We start from the raw sequence: 16,736 nt of genomic DNA, 5'->3' as shown, positions 1-16,736 counted from the left end.
AAAGTGTAATTTCTAGGTGAATGTGGAGGAATAAGTGCTTTAAAAAGTTGTCATGAGCATGTGGGTGGAAATGAAAGTATTTAAAAGAGTTGAGAAAATAGTACAGAAAATAGGTTCCTTCAAGTGATGGCATAGATTAGCCTTAGCTGAAGATGAATGGCTGGTACTCAATATATGGATTAAAACATCTATAAAATATACTAGGGCAGCTGGGTAGCTCAGTGGAGTGAGAGTCAGGCCTAAAGACAGGAGGTCCTAGGTTCAAATCTGGCCTCAGACACCTCCCAGCTATGACCCTGGGCAAGTCACTTGACCCCCATTGCCCACCCTTACCAATCTTCCACCTATGAGACAATACACCGAAGTACAAGGGTTAAAAAAAATAAATATATAGTCATACTAGCCTATGTTATATAGTTGGAATTTCAGAAACAAATTAAACATGAGTTAAATGAGTATAATAACTGGCTAAATGAATGCTGAAGCAATTCATACCTTCTCTGTGTCAATGCCTTTTGACATAGACCATGTGGAGACGATATAATCCATGACTCTTTCACTAAGGCCTTTAGGGACTTGATACAATTTTAGGAAGTCCCGGACATTGTTCAGCATCTCATGGTAGCGGTTGGTGTTGGCATACATTTGCTGGAAAATTGTAGTCACATTTCCAAAAATAGTTGCATATAGGAGGGCTGAAAGAGAATAAACAATGATAAAAAGTTAATATAAATAATCCAGGAAAATATAAAAAAAACATAATATAAAGAACATGTCAATAATATTATAAACTAGGTACATGTGTATTTCAGTATGATTTAGGGCATAAAAAAGTAACTCGACCCATCTTTTTTACTTTGGAAAATGAAGAAATTAGTGACAAATAATGCTATGTGTAGGCCACAGGTACCATTGTCCAAGATCTTGTGAGAAAGATTGCCTTTCATAATGGTCTCTTTGAATACAATTTCCATTTAAATTGGTATCTTCATTCTCTAAGGACTGATTATAAAGTTTGGGAATTCATTCCTTATAATAATGCTTATTTCCCTATGTGTTTGATGATACTTCCTCAGTATCCTTGGCTTATTCATCTTTTATATCTTGTCACCTCAAATGTGTACCAAGAATCTGTTATATTTTCTCTACATGTTTTCAGGCTTGAGTTCAGCCTCAAGTTTCAGCCTCATGAGTTCCATTTGGTTCAATTATCATTTCTTGGATGAATATTCCAAAGCCATATATACATAATAGCCAAACTTTAAATGATTAACAACTTTAGCAAAATATATGTGTATGTGTATATGTATATACTTATATATACATACATACTAGCTCCATCTCCCTCCTGAGCTCCAGCTATACTTAAAAAAAAATTAATAGGCATATATTGCAAACATCTCAAACTCAAGCATATCTAAAACTAGACTCATCTTTTTCCCCCAAAAAAATCTCATGGCTTCTGAACTATTTGTTTTAGATACCACTATCCTAAGAGGAGCGAGTAAGAAAGTGGAGTAATGAAGGCACTGGCCTGAGTTCTCCAAAATTTACATCTGAATAATGACAAAATAATGTCTTAAAATGAATTCTGGGACGGCAGAATCAACAAAAGGATGAGTTTTAAAAAAAATTTTATTCCCAAAACAATTTAAAAGTTCAAGAGGAAATTTGTAGCAGGTTTGTTTTTTTTGTGTGTGTGTATGGTGGCAAGGAATTGGAAGTTGAGGGAATCATCATTTGGGGAATGGCTGAGCAAGTTATGGTATGTAATTGTAAAGGAATAGTACTTTGCTATGAGAAATAATATGCAGAATGCTTTCAGAAAAAACTGGAAAGACATAAACTGATGCAATGAGAAGTGAGAACAACAAAAAAAAATATATCGTACACAGTCACAGCAGTATTGTTAGATGATCAACTGTAAATGACAACTATTCTCAGCAATACAGTGACCAAAGACAATTCCAAAGGACTAATGATGAAAACTGCTATCTACCTCCAGAGAAATAACTGATGATATCTGAATGTGGATTAAAGAATATTTTTAAACTTTATTTTTCTTGAGTTTGGGGGATTTCTTTGTGGTTTTTCCCAATATGACTAAAAGTGGAAATGTTTTAGCATAACTGCATATGTATAGCCTCTGTCAAATTGCTTCACATCACTTGATGGGTGAGGGGAGGAAACAGATCATTTTATTTTATTTTATTTTTTAAAATTTAAATATTTTATTTTTTTAGAAAAATTTTCCATGGTTACAAGTTTTTATTTCCCCTTCCCCCTTCAAGCCCCCCCCCAATAGCCTATGCACATTTCCACCGGTTTTAACATGTATCATCAATCATGACCTATTTCCATATTATTAATATGACCATTGGTGTGGTCATTTCGAGTCTAAATCCCCAATCATGTCTGCATCAACCCATGTGTTCAAACGGTTGTTTTTCTTCTGTGTTTCCACACCTGTAGTTCTTCCTCTGAATGTGGAGAGTGTTCTTTTCCATAAATCTCTCAGAATTGTCCTGGGTCATTGCTGCTAGTACAAAAGTCCATTACTTTTGATTTTACCACAGTGTATCAATCTCTGTGTACAGTGTTCTTCTGGTGAAACAGATCATTTTAAACTCAAAAATTATAATATGAGTGTTTAAAATGTTTATATGTAATTAGAAAAAATATTCTTAATAAAAGTTGTACTACTATCCTTCAACATACTCATTTCAGGGCAGCTGGGTAGCTCAGTGGAGTGAGAGTCAGGCCTAGAGACAGGAGGTCCTGGGTTCAAACCCGGCCTCAGCCACTTCCCAGCTGTGTGACCCTGGGCAAGTCACTTGATCCCCATTGCCTACCCTTACCAATCTTCCACCTATGAGACAATACGCCGAAGTACAAGGGTTAAAAAAAAAAAACAAAAAAAAAACCATACTCATTTCCAAATTTGGCATTCTTTCCCTCTTGACTCTCAATTACTCAACCTATCCAAGTTGCCAATTTTTTCATATTTATTTCCCCAAAATATCAGTCATATCCATCACCCTTCTGTATTAACATGACTACCACCACAGCTCACCTCTTAACTGGACAACTGTAATAGCCTCTTAATTAGTCTCCCTGCCTCTAGTATCTCTTCTATCCAATTCATTTTCCCCAAATTATTTTACTAAAGTTTAATTCTAATCACATTACTCAGCTTCTGCTATTCAATAAACTATAACGTCCCCCTAATGCCTTTAGGAATAAGTATATTGTAAGCATCTTTGTTTATCTTTTAAAGCCCTTCAGGACCTAATTCTAACCAATTTTTAGACATTAGCATACATTGCTGCTCTTACCATAATCCATGAGTCAGCCAAAATGTTTTTGTTCTTCCTTACACAAAACTCTCTACCTCCAATCTCTGTACTCCTGCACTGGTTATTAATTGAATAGATTCCCACTGCACTCCTACGTCTAGGAATTAGTCTTTTTCCCTTTAAAGCTCTATTCAACTAACAACTTCTATTGGAAGCTATACCTGGTTCCTCAACTATTTCCATTCCACTAAAATTTCCTTTGTCTTCACTTTATATACTTATTTATTTATGTGTATTTTTATCTTCCCTGTTAGACTTTAAGTTAACTGAGAGTAAGATTTTTCATTTTTGTCTTTGTTAGACTACTATGAGACCTGGCACAAGATAGGTAATAAAATGCTTGTTCATTTATCTTTCCCATATCCCTGAGTTCCTTTATCCTTCACTCTTAATCTTGTGCTTCTGAAAAAATTTTGGTAGGGTTTCATGTGCATGAAAAGTAGTAAGTTTTTCCTTATTAAATTGAAAGTACAAGAAGGTGTAATATAAAATTGTCACCTTTGTTTCTTGTTAATAGCTTTTAAAATGGATCTAGTGAGGAAGAAAAAGAAATGAATGGGTTGAACCAAGTTTGGGAATCACCTATCATTTCATTTTTGTGACAGCTCACGTTTTTAGTGTTTTGAAATGAGTAAAATAGCCCACTGACCTTGACATATATTTCCTAGGATTGGTTGTAAATATCTTTCATCTATCATTAGTTTAGTACATAGTCATCTTCTTCATCTAAAGCAAATAATCCTACCTCCATTTTTTACTCATTTTTGTTCTATATTGGAGGGACATAATATGAAATGTAAAGCCATTAGTGACAAATTATACTGAAAATAACTTTCTGGGAGGAAATATTTTGTTTCCCCTTGTCTCAAACAGTTTTTTCCCCTATAAAATAATAAATTTATATTTATTTAACAACAAAAAGCTGTTAGTATTTCATTTTAATTTACTCCATCATTGTGATTTAGGGATTCTGAAGTCAGGATAAGGTAATTTTTAAGACAGATGGTGTTTTATTAAAACTGAATAGGAAAAATATAGTTCTGACATTTCTCAACTGAGTCTTTAAATCTTTGAATATCTAAACATAAAAAATACACATTCCACATATTTAGTGTACTTTCATCAGTATTAAACAATATAATCACATGGAAATATGTGATTAGGCTAAGGTTGCTGAAGAAAGAAATTAATACCATGAGGTTTCAGATTGTAAAGGAGAAGAAATGAGATTTGTTTACTTCAAGGGAAAAATATAGTTATTGACATATTATTAACTGTAATACTTGTGCTGTATAATTTTTAGCCGAAAGTATTTGATAAGCTTCCCAGGCATACTGAATTTTTATGTGCTAACCTCATTTGGTTCTATAAAATATTTGCTTATAGACTAAATTTTTCATGATATCTTCATCTACACTATTCCTAGCTGAAAGCATTATCTTACAGTAGATCTTCATGGTTATATTTAAGTAATAAGTGATAGATAATTTCTTAATTGAAGGTTTATGAAAACTGTTGCAGCATCATGAAAAATAAAGCAATATTATAGGAACACTGTTTTGTTCTTTATCTGAACCTTTTGTCATTCATTAATGTTGATTCATTATATGAGAGCCATACTTAACATATTACATTATTTGGTTTAAGACTCAAGAGAAAAAAGTGGGAACTTAGAACTTGAAATAAAAAGTGAATAAAATTCCATACTATTGTATTCTTTAAGGAAAAAATATTTGTGGAAGAGGAAGTACAATTCATCATTACCACCATTAAACTATGTTTCAGACCTATTCTCATGAAACTATGGGACCATCTTGACTAAGAAAATCCAGGATCAAAGCATGCCTGCTAGTCAGAGCCTTCTCAACCTTCGAAAGAAAAGAAATATAATCCATTTTCCTTTAAGATCACATGTGAACACTGTAAAAAAGCTTTTAAAAATTTAATCACCCCTGCTATATTCTAAGTTCACTAATCAGAAGAAGAGAATGCCATGTTCATCTTCTAGGAGGACAGTAAATGGCATGCAACATTTAGATCTCACCATAATTAAACAGACAATGAATTAATTAAGAAATATCATTTTCATTTTTATGAAATATTCATAACCACACTTGGAGGATACCAGCTCAGTTGAGATTTATTAAATGATTCTGCACATAGAATTCAAATGTCCAATTTTCCATCAGGAAGACTATTGCACATATTACTAGGGTCATTAAAATGAGCTTTAGAAAATTTCATGATTTTTCCCTTATAGCCTTTCAGGTAATAACGGATCATTTAATAATCATTCCACATTTCAACCCTCTGTAATATATGGGACTTTTGACATGAACATAGTTAATATCTACCCCTAAAAGGACTCAGTAACATTTTCTCCACTCATTCTCAGTATATGATTCAGATGATTCCCAAATCTACATATGTAATCCTAGTCTCTCTCCTCCACTCCAGTTCCACATTACCACCTGGACTTCATATATTTATAATGGAATGTCCCACAGCTGTTTCAAACTCAACATGTCGAAAATGGAATTCATTATCCCTATTCTTCTTCCCCCAACTTTCCTTTTATTGCTGAGAAAACTTCCCACTCCCCTAGGTTCACAATTAATTCATCTTTAGCCCCTCATCTTACCTATCTTACAAATCTTGTCATTGCCCAAGTGTTACTTTTAACATCATATCATCTATCAAACATACTCCCTTCTCTCCATTGACACAGCCTCTGTTCATATTTACATCCTCATCATCTAGATAAGAGTCTAGGCTATGGCAATAGTTTTATAATGAGCATCACGGGCTCAAATCTCTTCCCACTCCAATCTATCCATCAGGCAACTATCAAAGTGATTTTCCTAAAGCATAGGTCTGACCATGGTACTTCCCACTATTCAACTCCCTAACTGGATCTTGGAACAAATATAAAGTATTCCGAAGAGCTAGATTGTATAGTGGATAGAGTAGTGAATTCAAAACTGGTCTCAGAAATTTACTAGCTATGTGATCTTGCATAAGTCACTTGACCTCTATCTTCCCTAGTTGCTTCAACAACAAAATAGTAAAGCTAAATCTTGGTACTCTACAGTTTCAGAACTTGTTGAATTTTTTATTTAATTCATTTTTATGAGAAAAAAATTGTCCCAGAATTAGATGCTTGTTGGCATGCTTCTTGCTTACTAGAACTTGTTAGCAATCCAATCTTGGGAAGCATATGCCCACTCCAGCCAAAACGAAGGATTTCATGTTAGCTCAGGAGCATAAAGAAGAGCTCAAAACTGAGGAGCTGCAGGATCTTCAAAAGGAGTAACAGCTAATGGCAGGGAATTTTCTTCAGGTAAGAAGGAGGAAAAGGAGAACAATCCCACTTCATTAATCAAGGAAATGAGTGCAAAATGAATGGAAGTGCAAAATTTTGTTGAAAAAATCACTCTGATAAATTTCACACTTTAGAGGAATTTTAAAAGCAGACAAAAAGAAATATCATTGATTAGGTTTCTTATGAAACTTTTTCCACGTAAATCTCAAGCAGGGTTCAGTGGGGATAAGGGACAGAAAAGAAAAAGAAAAAGAACTCCAAGAGGCAGCTGCCCACAGGTATTATGGAAAGAGACAATTCCAGACAAAAACATTTCTCCTCTCCACCATCCCCTTATGCAATGAACTCCTCTCAATACAAAGTTAAGCTAAAATAATTTTATTTAATCTAATTTTGTTTTTATATCTATGTATTTTTAATGTTTACTTAGAAAAATAAAATTCCATTAATACATACAATACCTTATAAAATCTGGATTTTCTGGGTGACTAGAACAGATTAATTCAATTTACATTATTCCTTGTGGGAAAAAAATTCATTTGGTACTCAGCCTTTTTCATATTCAACTGGCTTTCTGAAATGAATTAATGACGAATACCAAGGTATCTCTGAAATAATAATAACACCTATGTCTCAGAGTTGTTATGAGGTTCAAATGAAATATTTATAAAGTGCATAGCACAGTGACTAGAACAATGTAGGTGCTTACTAAAAGCTTGTTCCCTTCTCTCTTCCCCACTTCCTTCACCCTCATCCCCTATCTATTAGGCATTTAAATCTCTTTACCATTACCCTATATTCTCAGGCTTTTTATAGTTTACTCTCATTCATGCATTCTATGACCCATACACACTTGCCAACTGATTCTTTCTTGGACACAACATCCCATTTCTCATCTCAGTAGCTTTGCATTTTTCATTACCTATACCTAGAATATTCTCTCTATACCTCTACCTCTTAATTTCCCTTTCTTCAAAATTAAATTCAATATCATTGTCTGTAGGAAGATTTTTCTGACAACTGATTTACTAGTTTTAAAACCTCTAAAATGACCTTCAACTACATTGCAAATATCTTGATAGTATCTAGTTATTTTCATGTTTTTCACCCTACTAAAACATTGATTTCTTGAGGAAAGAGGCTGGGCTGCCACACACCCCTCCTTATATCCATACTGCTTAACACTGTGTTTGATATATGGTAAGTAGTTTGTAAATACTTATTGACAGCATAAAAAACAAGATATCAGCTACTGATGAGCCTATGTTGACATCAGCCATTTTAGTATTACATTGCTTTTCATATTCTTATCTTTTTCATATTTAGACCTTGAAGGTCTAAAGCTAGATTGTGAAAAACTGGCATGTAAACAGTTTTTCTCTTGACTACATCTGTCCCCTTAATGGTCTGTTTTCTCTATCCCCACAAACAAATATCTAGTGGCTTCATAGTCAGTCCTTTATGCCTATATAAAAAAATTACTCTTAAGAAAAATTTGGAACTCATTCACACTAAAATATTAATTACTGATAATAACAGGAATCTTAAGTTAAAGAATTGAAACACTGGAAGCAATATTTTAGACATCAGCCATCAATTGTGGATGAAAAACATCAAATGTTTTTCAAGGTTAAGTGGATATTCTTATACTTATAATGGGAAGGCACTTTATCCAGTTATTTATAGGGCTAGAACTAATATAGACTATCTTCTATATAAGTTAAAATGATCATTTACATGGTGTTAATGATGTCAGGAAGCATCAATTTACATTCAAAGCAGCATTAAGGTAAGTTCATATAGGCCATCCTCAGTTCCCCATTTCAATGGCCCAACACAATTCCATCTCAGATATGTTTCTCTTCTGAGGCTCAGATGTTGCTCTCCCAGATACAGGAATCTGCCCCCCTGTTCAAGGGTTTAGCATTATTTCAATTTAACATTCTTTTATTGCTGTGTTGTTCCAGGCTCCCTTCCCCTCTAAGTTTCCTTTTGACTATAGTGTAAATACTTAAAAATATAACTTCAGTGAAGTGTTATATAACTGCAAGCAGAAAAAAATTCTGTAATATGTGTAAATAGAATTAGCTCGAGCCCATTAATAGTCAAAAATCTACCCATCCTAGGCATAGAAATGATGTAATCCTAAGCTCCCTTAGTGGGGAGGGGAGACAAGTTACCTACACGTGACAATAAGTAACAAATCAAGAATAAGGGACTGCCCTTTGGGCAGTCCAAATCAGTGCAGAAACTGCCATTTGTCCATTTGAATTAGAGGTGGACCACAGGAAGTGATGAAAGACACTATCTCTTTAAGTAAGTTAGTGAACTTCCTGTGGGGGGAGTTGCCATCTCGAACTGGAAGAAGAAGCATCTCCTGAGACCACAGAGAGCTTACACTCTATATTGTCACGTGGGTAAGTTAGGCTGACTTCCTTGGCCTAGCTGGGCCAATTCTAAACTCTGCTGGGCCTTGTGGCTTACAGCTTCATTTATTAGCCTTTTAACCTTCTCTCTCCATCCGGGCCTTTGGCCTGGACTAGCCCTCTCCCTTTCTCTTTATTCCTACTTTTTACCTACCAGATTGTAAATAAACTCCTCAACCCGATGCTGACTTGGGTCTGATTTAATTACGGAATCAACCTGAATTGTTGATTCCTGGCGGCCACACACCCTCTCCTCAACCCATCCCCTACCCCCTACCCCTACTGCCCCATCCCCAACCCGTACCACCCCATCCCCAGCCCGTCCCACTCCCACCTCCTCAACCTGTCCAACCCACCCCTCAGCCCCTCCTACAGACAATCACAGCTACTGCTATTGCTGCAGGACCTACACTCCCTGCCATTCAAGATAGCACAACACTATTTCCTTTACGAGAAGTACCTACTTTTAATACTGAAGGAGACCTGGTATCTGTAAAACACTTTACTCCCTTCAGCCCGGATGATTTAGCTGGATTTAAAAAGAATACACCTAGTTTTGAGAAAGAACCATTTTTAGTTTTAAAAACATTAGAAAATATATTCGAAACTTATGACCCTACTTGGCAGGACGTTGAAAATGTTTTAGGAGCACTTTTGACACATGGTGAGAAAGAGAGGATCATTAATCGGGCCAATCGTAATAAAAGTAAAGACACACCTAACTGGCCCCATAAAAATCCAAAATGGAATTACAAGAATGGATAGAATGGAAAAAATTTTAAATGGAAGCACAAGGAAAGAAGACAAAGAAAAAAAGTAGATATATTACAAATATTTTAGTTTGTGGTGACCCAAAAAGACATTGGGACAATTTCAGTGCCAATTTATCAGAGTTTTACTGGCCATATCAAATATAGCCTAACTAGAATCTGTATAAATGTGTTTGTTATTATTATTTTCTCTGTTTTAAAATCATAAAAAGGAGAAAAACCAAAATGGATAATGATTTTCTCATTGTTGTCAATGAATCAGACTAATCATAATGAAGATCCTCACTCTGACCCAGTTTCCTCTTTTATCCCAAGTAGATGGGATATATGGGGTTAAAGTTATAAAGATTTAGAGGGAATCTTATTCACTAATTTACAGATGAGGAAAGTGAAACCCAGAAATCAATGGCACATGAAATATGTCATAATTAACATACATGTACTTAAGTCTAGGACTCACTTTTTCATTTGGATAATAAGAATTTGGATAAGATTACCTTTAAATCCTTTCAAGGTCTAAATCTATGATTTAGTTGAACAACAATAAAACAAAACCAAAAAACCTTTCTCTACCTGGGGCAATTGGATATTGATTATGATTAATTTGACTCACTGAAAACAACCATCAGTCATTAAAGAAATCAATATATTTTATGGCTTCCTCTTTTTTTGTGTTTTAACAACACAAACCCATTAAATGCATTTATGGATACTCCAAAGAGTATGCCAGATATCTTTTATCTCTAAGGGATCTAAGGATTAAAACAATTAACCAAAAGTCATGCATAAAAATATGTATATCTAATTATCTACTTCCCAGGCTTTTCTCCATGGGGCTTAATGAAAATAGATAAGATTTTGATATCCAGACTTTAGGAGAAAACACTGTCTCCATTTTCTTCATTTCATTTGCTTGTTAGGGCAAACAGCATTCATTCATCTCTTTATTAATGCTCTTCATTTCACAGTCTTTTTTTAATCTATTCATGCTGACATCTAGCATTTACTTTTCCTTATTATCTTCCTTTTATAAATCTTGGCCAGTCTATATTCGGAATTCAACTAAGCAATTTAAAATAATGATGTGAGAACACTTTTTCTCTAACCCTTAAGGTTATCTTGATGGTTTAACTATCATTTTCTTTTCTATCTATATTCACTAAAGTTGATTTTTAATGATAATTATTTCCTAAAGAGATTTTGGGAAGAAAATTCTCCATTAATTTATGGTTGAGTGTAGCACCAACTGATATCTTTTAAAATAACTGCTGGCCATTAATGCAGAATTACTAGAGTAAATACATCCTTTCTGGAAAATAACTGGAAATTATGCCCAGCAAGTCATTCAATTATATATATCCTCTTCCCCACTAATAGCATTGCTACCTAAAAGCCTTAAGAATATGAAAGAGAGAGGGAAAGGTTTCATATATGTGAAAATATACAGATTGTTCTTTGTAGTAACAAAGAACGAAAAGGTTGGGAAATAGCTGGACAAGTTGTAGTACATTAATATAATAGAATTTTATTATACAATACATAGAATTTTATTATACAATAAGACATGATAAATGAAAAGAATTTAGGGAAACTTAGGACTAGATGCAAGAAATCATGCTAAGCCAAATAAGCAGAATCAGAACTTTTTAAATGTTTACAATTATGTAAAGGAAAACAATGAAGAAAGACTTCATAACTAATCAACAGTAACCAGTAATGTTAGAAGACTGATGATGAGGCATGCCTCCCCACTTCACGGCAGAGAGCAAGTGGCCTAGAGGTGTTAAATGAAGCATACATTTTCAGTCATGCCCATTTATTTCCATTTATTATGCTTAACCATATTTATTTGTTTAAAGGAAGGAGAAAAATAGAAAATCAGAGAGAAATTACCATTCTAAAAAAAAAGAATAAGCATCAATAAAGCAAAAATATATGATAAAAATAAAATATATACTAGTTAGAACAAAATTTTGAAATACCAGAATTTGGACTTCAGTACATCTGTTTACATAAATTCAGTACATCTCTATTCTAGGAGCCCCGTATACATTAAGATCTAGCTTCTACACTTTTGAAACTTCTTTTTTTCCAACTACCACTCAAAATTGACATGATAATTGTGTCTCTGTATTTCCATACCTCAAACTAAGTTATTGCCCAGCCAGAAAGTAATTGCATGAATATACATATGAAAAAATATTATAACTATTATAATATTACCATATTATAATAGCTCACATTAACATAACTTTAATGCACAGTTTCTCACAACAGCCTTGTGAGGTAAGCAGTACAAATATTATCATAATTTCTACTTTATGAATGAGAAAATTGAGACTTCAAGAATTTGTAACTTTATCACCATCAAAAATTTTAACAGTACAGAAGTGTTTTGCATGACTGCACATATATAATCTATATATCAAATTGCTTGCCTTCTCAAAGATAGGGATAGGGAGGGAGAAAGGGAAATAATTTAGAACTGATTATTTTTAAATGAATGTTAAAAATTTGGGTTTACATGAATTGAAAAAATAATTTAATTTTTAAAGAAAATTTAGAAGCTATCAGCTAGAACTTGAAACAAGTTTTCTGATTTTTAGTCTAGTTCTTTTTCTTTTGTTCCATTCTATCACATCCTCCCAGGAATGCTTATATTTTAAAGTGGAATTGTTCAGAAGATATAATTTGAAATTAGGAATCAGATCCAAATATTGTGACACATTAGTGGAGTAGAGGAAATTATATGGGGATGAATTGAACCTTTACCAGGATCTCTCCATTTGTAAGATAATTTTGACACACATCCTAGACAAAAAGTTGCACTAGAATTGCCTAAATAAAATTTCTACCCTATTAATTTCAAGAATTAATAGTAATGAACATTACAATATTTGTATTTTCAATGGTTATGAGGAGTCATTTAAGTGAATCGTGAACCACTTACCACTCCAGGGCCTGTTCCTGAGAGCAGCAAAACTTAGGACGCCAAAAGGCTAAAGAACGCACACGGACTTTGAGCATGGACACAGAACACAGACGCGGAGCACAGGCATGGGTGGAGGCGGACACAGGCGTGTGCGCGTGAGCGAAGGCTCTGAAACCCTGAGTGGGGAACCAGTGAAGACAGATATAGGACTGTGGCAGCACTGCCTGGAGACTTATAAAGGAGCCTCCGCCAGAGGATCAAGCAAGGGGGTCCACCAGGGGGCTTGACCTTGAGAACAACCAGACCTGAGACCTCAGGAGCCGAAAGAGTGCAGATAGACCCTGAGCGCGAGGATAAAGCTGAGAACGGGCTGGGCTAACGATGGCAACCCAGAATCAGGAAGGCCAAAAGAGAAAGATTAACAACAAGAAGAAGAAATCTTTAACACTCGATAACTTTTACACAGAGAAAATCCAGACAACCGATGCAAACAGAAGAGGAGAACAAACAAGCATCTGGACCCTCCCAAAATAATGAAAACTGGTCACAAGCGCTTGAAGAGTTCAAATTTGAGATGATGAAAAGGTTGGAAAAGATTTGGCTAGAGAAATGAGAAAAAGCTCAAAAGGAAATCAGGCAAGAAAATAACAGTTTAAAAGGCAGAATTTTGCAATTGGAAAGTGAGGCTCAGAAATCAAATGAACTGATAAGCAAATTGAACACCAGAAATGACCAGATTGAAAAGGAAAACCAAAAGATTATAGTCAAAAACCAGTCCCTAAAGGCTAGAATTGAGCAATTAGAAGCCAATGATCTCACAAGACAGCAAGAATAAATAAAACAAAGTCAAAAAACTGATAAAATAGAAGGAAACATGAAATATCTCAATGAGAAAGTGACAGATCAAGAAAACAGGTCTAGAAGAGACAATTTGAGAATCATTGGTCTTCCTGAAAAAGCAGAAATTAATAGAAATTTGGACTCCATACTAAAAGAAATTATTCAGCAAAATTACCCTGAAGTTCTACAACAAGAGGGCAATATAGACATTGAAAGGATCCATAGATCACCCTCTACACTGGAAAGAGAAAAGTCAACACCTAGGAATATAATAGCCAAATTCAAGAGTTTCCAAGTAGAAGAAAAAATCTTACAAGAAGCCAGAAAGAGACAATTCAAATATCAAGGAGCACCAATCAGGATCACACAGGATCTGGCATCCTCCACACTAAAAGACCACAAGGCTTGGAATATGATATTCAGAAAGGCAAGAGAGCTGGGCCTTCAACCACGGATCAATTACACACAAAGAGGTCATGGGAAGGGGAGGGGACAAATACTATTATAAGAAGGAGAGGAAGAGAGCATTAAGAGGTAATATTTAAAACTTACTCTCAGTGTAATCAACCTGGAGAGGGAAGAGTAGCTATATTATCCATTGGGATAAAAAACTCTATCTAACCCTACTGAGAAAGTCAGAAGGGATAAACCAAGGGGAGCAGGGGAGTGGGGAGGTCAAAAAAGGGAAGGGAGAAGAAGGGGGAGGGAATTTATTAGACCTTTAAAAATAAAAAGAGGAGAATAATAAAGGAGTGGGTAGAAAGGGAAGTTAATCAAGGGAGGGGATAAGGGATACCAGCTTAAAGCAAACCACTGTTTTAAAAGGAAATAGTTTAAGAAGAAGGGGTAGGAATAGGGGAGGATATGAAAATGTCAGCAAATGCACAACTGATAATTATAACTCTGAATGTGAATGAGATGAACTCACTCATAAAACAGAAGCAAATAGCAGAGTGGATTAGAAACCAAAACCCTACCATATGTTGTCTACAAGAAATACATATGAGGCGGGTAGAAGAACACAAATTTAAGGTTAAGGGCTTGAGCAAAATTTTTTGGGTGTCAAATGAGAAAAAGAAGGCAGGAGTGGCAATTGTGATTTCTGACAAAGCCAAATTAAAATTTATATGATTAAAAAAGACAGGGAAGGTCATTATATCCTGATTAAAGGCAGCATAAACAATGAGGAAATAACACTGTTCAAAATGTATGCACCAAGTGGCATAGCATCCAAATTCATAAAGGAGAAACTGGCAGAGCTCAAGAAGGAAATAGATAGTAAAACCATAATAGTGGGAGATCTAAATATTCCTCTTTCAGATCTAGATAAATCAAACCATAGAAACTGATTTTGAAAATATAGGTACCATGGTAGCACAGCTTAATTTTAATATTGCTCATGATTATAAGCAGGTATTATAACTTCAAGGATTCACAATTTCATTGTAGTGTTTGTCTACTCTTCCAATCAGCACAAATTATAATCCTTAAAGGATTGTAGAATAGACTGAATTTGTGACTTCTTTTCCTCTCTTTCTCTTTTAAACCCTCTGTAGCCTGGCTTCTGATTTCATCATTCAGCATAAACTGCTCTCCAGAGTTAATGATAATCTCTTAATTACCACATCTGATGGCCTTTTTTTTTTTAGCCTTTACTTTTCAGGTAAAACTCTTTTTTTATTTTTTCTTGACATTTACCAATGATGATGATCTCACCTTCAGTTCCTGAATACTGCTTCTTATAATATTCATGACACTGGTATTTCTTGGCTCATGTTTTACCTACCTGACTACTTCTTAGTATTCTTTGCTGGGTATTCTTCTATGCCCCATAACTGTGGGTTTCCCACAAGATTTGTCCTCGGCTTTTTTTTTCTTTTCTTTTCTTTTCTTTTCTGTATATACTCCTATTATTTAATTATTTTCTCTATGAAAAAGATCCTCCAATTTATTTATCCAACACTAATTTCTCTCTTGAGTTATGACAGCCTAGTGATCATTTCAAACTGGATATCCTGATTGAATTTTAAAATGTATATTCAAAACTGAACTCATTGTGTTTATTTCAAGGGTACCATAATCCTGATCATTCAGCTTTACAACCTAAATTTCATCCTCATCTTCCCATTATCACTTGCTCCACATTTCCAATCCATAGTAAGATTTTGTTATCTCTATATTCACAAGAGGTTTCATGTATGTTTCCTGTTAACTCATACAGTTACCCTAGTTTAAGCCCACTCTTCCTCTCACTTCAACTATTACAAGAATTTGCCTGTCTCTTTTTTTCTTCTCTAATTTCTCTCTTACAGCCCATCAAGGCAATGAGGCTTAGTAGACTGATGCAAAATAAGACTAGTTGGACAACCAGACTCGCCATATCACCTGCAACTACTAAATCTATTTCTATGCATGTATATGTTGATTCTCCCTTTGAAATGGAAGTTCCTTGAGGCAAGGGATTTTTTTTCTTTTCATTTGTTTTCACCAAAGTCAATATGATATCTAGCATGTGGTAAGTTTTTTTTTGTTTTTTTTTAACCCATATCTTTTATCTTAAAATTGATATTAAACATTGGTTCCAAAGCAGAAGAGTAGTAAAAAGGGCAAGGTCATTGTGGTCAAGTGACTTACCCAGGGTAACACAGCTAGGAAGTGTTTGAGGCCAAATTTGCATTCAGGAACTCCCATGTCCAGACCTGGCCCCTTTATCCACTGAGTCAAATCACCTAACCACGTCAGTAAATGCTTGCTGATTGATGTACTCCAAGTCAAATAATCAGTGGATTGTCATATCAATATCACATAAGAAAAATATAATATCAAAAATATCAATTTCTAGGGCTGACATGAGTTAATATTGTAAAAACACTTCCCATTTCAAAGACCATTTCTCCTAGGTATCATAATCATTCAAACTTCCACTTTCTCTAATCCATAACACAATATAGCCTATTCCCACAGGGTCCTGATTTCATCTAGTAATCATCACTGGAAACTTATTAATCAATTGTGGATAAAGTTACTAGTTAATAATGACCCAAGTTATTACAACTCTACTGGGATTTTTGTAAGTTCCAGTTACTATAT

The 16,736-nt window shown here is 34.6% G+C and overlaps 1 protein-coding gene across 1 annotated transcript in view; it reads right to left on the bottom strand.

Annotated features, from left to right (window-relative positions):
* The window catches only part of KCNH5 (potassium voltage-gated channel subfamily H member 5), a 520,057-nt gene that overhangs the window by 179,216 nt on the left and 324,105 nt on the right, over positions 1–16,736 (bottom strand). The window contains exon 8 of the mRNA XM_044662009.1: positions 496–695. Within this exon, the coding sequence (XP_044517944.1) occupies positions 496–695 (200 nt within the window). The remainder of the gene's footprint in view (positions 1–495; positions 696–16,736) is intronic.

Source organism: Gracilinanus agilis, chromosome 2 (genome assembly GCF_016433145.1).
Source record: "Gracilinanus agilis isolate LMUSP501 chromosome 2, AgileGrace, whole genome shotgun sequence".
Lineage (NCBI taxonomy): Eukaryota > Metazoa > Chordata > Mammalia > Didelphimorphia > Didelphidae > Gracilinanus > Gracilinanus agilis.
The sequence above is the reverse complement of the archived record's forward strand: the minus strand, read 5'-3'. Positions and strand labels throughout refer to the sequence as shown.